This window comes from Corapipo altera, unplaced genomic scaffold (genome assembly GCF_003945725.1).
Source record: "Corapipo altera isolate COAL_440 unplaced genomic scaffold, ASM394572v1 305, whole genome shotgun sequence".
NCBI classification, from domain to species: Eukaryota; Metazoa; Chordata; class Aves; order Passeriformes; family Pipridae; genus Corapipo; species Corapipo altera.
The window spans coordinates 118,585-122,513 of record NW_020885011.1 but is presented as its reverse complement, the minus strand read 5'-3'; the positions used below and the strand labels follow the sequence as shown (position 1 = coordinate 122,513).

General features: G+C 56.4%; 1 protein-coding gene across 2 annotated transcripts; it reads right to left on the bottom strand.

Moving 5' to 3' along the window:
- Positions 1 to 583: 583 nt before the first annotated feature.
- On the bottom strand, positions 584 to 3,601 carry PYCR1 (pyrroline-5-carboxylate reductase 1). 2 transcript variants are annotated; one of them, XM_027667481.1, is made up of 7 exons: positions 3,482 to 3,601; positions 3,328 to 3,398; positions 3,056 to 3,235; positions 2,238 to 2,459; positions 1,695 to 1,787; positions 1,148 to 1,311; positions 584 to 1,051 (listed from the first exon to the last, which is right to left on the bottom strand). In XM_027667481.1, the coding sequence occupies exons 1-7, from the start codon at positions 3,546 to 3,548 to the stop codon at positions 901 to 903; spliced, it is 948 nt and encodes a 315-aa protein (XP_027523282.1). In that variant the 5' UTR covers positions 3,549 to 3,601; the 3' UTR covers positions 584 to 900. The 2 variants fall into 2 exon arrangements, with proteins under 2 accessions (XP_027523282.1, XP_027523284.1); XM_027667483.1 differs by lacking the exon at positions 584 to 1,051 and having other exon boundaries at positions 1,292 to 1,431; positions 3,482 to 3,595.
- Between the last annotated feature and the right edge of the window lie 328 nt (positions 3,602 to 3,929).

Genomic DNA, 3,929 nt, shown 5'->3' with positions numbered 1-3,929 from the left:
CTGGGCCGAGCCCCCGAGGCACCCATAGGGCGCCGTTTGTGTAGCAGCGTCTGCTGCAGCCAATAACGACAGACACAAGACACAAGCTCTGACAGCAGGTGCAGGATGGGGAAAGAAGGTGGATCCCTTCAAAACCAAAAGTTCTGAAACATCCTAAAATACCCTGTTAGAAACCATTTCTGCATTGGACACCATGAACACTGTTTGAGTCCTGGGAGGCTTCTGGACAAACGATGTCCTTGATAAAGTTCTGACGAGGGTATCACCCCTGCCCAAGAGAACACCAGTGCCAGAGACAGTTTGCACCAACTCCACTACAGGCTAAAGACCCTGTGCTACAGCGCTGCCCCACAACTGCTGCAAGCCATGAGCCAGGTACTCGGGACAGCAACATTCAGAGTGAGCATTTTTTCTAAGACAAAAGAGAAATAGCATGGAGGAGACTGACTGTTATTGTTTAGTAATACTATTCCCCAATTTAGTGTTCCACTGAAACACTCCAAACCACACACTGCTTACTCCCCCTTCCACCTGCTGCAGCAGGCTGGAGAGAACTGGAGGCACAAAATGTAAAGATCATAGGTTGAGATAAGAAAAATTTACTAGAAACAGCAGTGAGATAAGAAACAAACAGCAACAGCAACAATATTAATAAGAGTGTACAGGAGAAGCGAACGAATCACACACGATTTTTTACCATGTGAAATGACTGCTCGCTTCAGGCTACCGACCAGAAGGGACCCTTCTGCCCTTCCCCTCACCCCTGCACATGGCACTGAGGTGGTATAGAATAACCTCTGGGTCCTGGCCATGCCCCTCCTGGCTACTGCAAAAATTAACCCTGTCCTGGCCAGAGCCAAGACCCTGATGTTCAGCACTGCCAGACTACAGCAGTTCTGGTCAGTTCTTCTTGCTCTTGTTGGTGAACAGACTGACTTTGCTAGCAGATGCCACAGACAGAGAAGGAGATTCCAGCTTCACCTTGTCCAGCAAAGTTTTCTTTATGGCTGCCGGGGAGATCTTCTCTTGGTCTGCCAAATGCTGAAGCTCTCTGCAATGGGGTGGTGGGAGAGGAAGACAGCAAAAGGGACATGGGGAGGGTGGGGGGCAAGTTTTTAAGGCTCTTTAGGACTTCCTAGGTGCCCACCTTGTCCGGATGCAGGAAGCCTCCACAGCATTGATGAGGAGTGAGCGAAAGCCACCACTCTCCAGGAAGTGCAGGGCATGGATAGTGGCTCCCCCGGGCGAGCAGACATTGTCCTTCAGCTGACCAGGATGCTGCTCAGACTCTAACAGCATTTTGGCAGCACCCTGTAGCAAGGGAAACAGCTGCCAGAGCTCTGACTGAGGAAGCCACTGTCACACACTCCTGTTCTCCACTGCACAGAGCAGCACCAACACTCACAGCAGACAAAATTGGGCTCCTGCAGGCTGCCAAAACACTTTTCAGAGCTGAAGAAGCCTGCAGAGGAGCCACAGTTTCCCAGGCCCCAGCTCCCACATCACCACCAGTGCCAGCAGATTGCTGCGGACACTTCCTATGGTCCCTCACTGGGAACCTGTGTGCAGTCAAACAACACATTCTTTAATGTAGATCCAGTGAGAGGACCAAGATAATCTAAACCGTGACGTGCAGAATCCTCTGCACAGAGCAAGCACAGACTCAGATTTGTTCTGGAGGAGGAAATACTGACCAGCAAAGCCTGTGCTCCGAGTCGAACAGCCAGCCTGCGGGGAAGGCCCATCTTCACTCCCCCATCTGCAAGAGCATCCAGGGCAGTGAACGCCTGAGACCAGACAGAGGAAGAACATGACTGCAAGTCTCTGCTCCAGGACTGACAGTCTCAGGGAGGAGAGAATCCAGAGCTCCAGGATCATGCTGTGACTCCTTCCACTTACAGACTTGACAAAAGCCTCCCCCTTTACTGCATGGGTGCCATGTCAGCCTTCCCTCCCACTAGTTCCAGCTCAGGACTGGGGGAATGGGAGAAGTTCAGCTTCTACATCATGCTAACTACAGGCCTGTGTTTTGCAACATGGACGCACATGGACACTGCACACTGGCTATGGACTTCAGACTCATCTGACTGGTAACAGACCTTTTCAGTTGACCCAAAATGGTTGTAAACTGGATACCCACACCACATGTCCCATTGCAAATGTGAGTGATGGGAAAAACAAGAAATAACCCAACTGCTCTGCCCGAGACTGTCACAAGTTGAGGAAACAGCACATACATACGCAGGGCCACTGCCACTGAGCCCCGTTACAGCATCGATCAGGTCCTCTTCCACCTCGGTGCAGAAGCCCACACTGGCCATCAGTTGTTCCAAGAGCTTCCCATCCTCCACATCTGCATGAGTTCCAGTGGCATAGACTGTAGCACCTTCCCGGACAATCACAGGGGTGTTGGTCATGCACCTGATCACTTTTGGTGTGGGGCAGAAGGTACAGAGTTTCTTAGGGCAGAACATAATTGGAGATAGAAAGTAGGAAAAAAACAAATAAGGGGAAAAATTAGCTTTAGTGCACATTTAGCATCAATGGGCTGTCCAGGAAAGAACTCCCAATGGGCAAGAACAACACAAGCAAAGGGAAAAGAGAGACTTGGTACCCTAAAGACCGTGCTTTGAGCCACAGTAGCCCATATATGAATGTGAAGCCTTCGGAAGTACCAGTGAAGAGGGACCTGGGCAGAGCTGGGCTGGGAACAGTATCCCGAAGGCCTCATTCCCACATCAACCCACAGGTCTCCAAAACAGCTCCTGCAGACACTTAGCATAAAGTCAGCAGAAATTCAGGGGTGATGACCCACTGCTGTTGAGAGAAACATGATCGGACAGCACCTCATGTGAGGGAAGAGTTGGATAAAACCTCTAATAGCGTTTTCTGACGGGGACAGGCAAGGTGACCAAAAGCAACCAGTTGGCTGCTGCTGCTGCGTGACTTTAGTCCTGAGGAGCACAAGTAATGCCTGTCCCTTGCATCGGTTGCTAGGGGCCAGAGAAGTGGGGCCAGCTCACGGCCGGCATCGCACGGCCCGGCCCCCCCTCACCTTCTCGATGGAGCTGATGGTGACGCCGGCCGCGCAGGAGACCACGATGTGCCGGGCCTCGATGTCGGGGCCCACCTCCTCCAGGATGAAGGGGATAATGGGCGGCTTCACGGCCAGGAAGAGGACATCGCTGCTCTTCACCGTGTCCTTGTTGCTCACCGTGAAGTTCACGCCCATTTTCTGCACCGGTTGGAGAGAAACGGGACCGCTGAGGTCCGCGGGGGCCGGGAGGCGGCACCGCAACCCGGACTTCGTCGCCCGTCCGCACTCACCCGCAGCCCGCTCACGGTGGGCAGGTCGGTGTCCGGGGAGCTCGCTGTGATCTTGTGCGCAGCCACGATCCCTGCGAACGGCATCGATCATCAGCCCGGAGGATCGGCGCCGCCCGCCCCGAACCGCGGCAAAGGCGAGCTGCCCCGCGCCTACCTGCCGCCGTGAAGCCCCGGGCCAGGGCGAAGGCGAGCTGCCCCGCGCCGATGAAGCCCACGCTCATGGCCGGTGCAACGCGGCCCCGCCGGACACGGGCCCGCCGCCGTCCACGTGGCCGCGCGCGCAGGGAGGCGGGATCACCGCCGCGTCGGCGGCGCGCAGCCAATCGGCGGGAGGCGGGGCGGGGCCACGCCGGCCCTCCGGCCACTCAGCGGTGAGGAACGGGGCCAAGGGCGCAGCCCTCGCCAGCTATTGGGGCAACCGGGCCCGGGTGTTGCATCATTCGCCGCCCGCGGGGCCGCGCGGGGCCGTGGCCGACCGCCAGGCGGCGCCGTGCGCCCGCCGCAATCCTGAGGGAGCGTCCGCGGAGCGGAGTCGGGACCCGCTCCCGGGGCTGGGCCCGCACCGCCCCCGGGCCGGACCGGGACCCTCGAGCAGTGCCCGC

Bases quoted from the DNA above. Each gene is read 5' to 3' on its own strand.
- PYCR1 (XM_027667481.1), bottom strand. From the start codon at position 3,548: ATGAGCGTGGGCTTCATCGGCGCGGGGCAGCTCGCCTTCGCCCTGGCC. The intron at 3,236-3,327 runs GTGAGTGCGGAC...CAACCGGTGCAG, and splicing joins CCACCGTGAGCGGGCTGCGG to AAAATGGGCGTGAACTTCAC. The intron at 1,052-1,147 runs GTGGGCACCTAG...ACCCCATTGCAG, and splicing joins GCTTCCTGCATCCGGACAAG to AGAGCTTCAGCATTTGGCAG.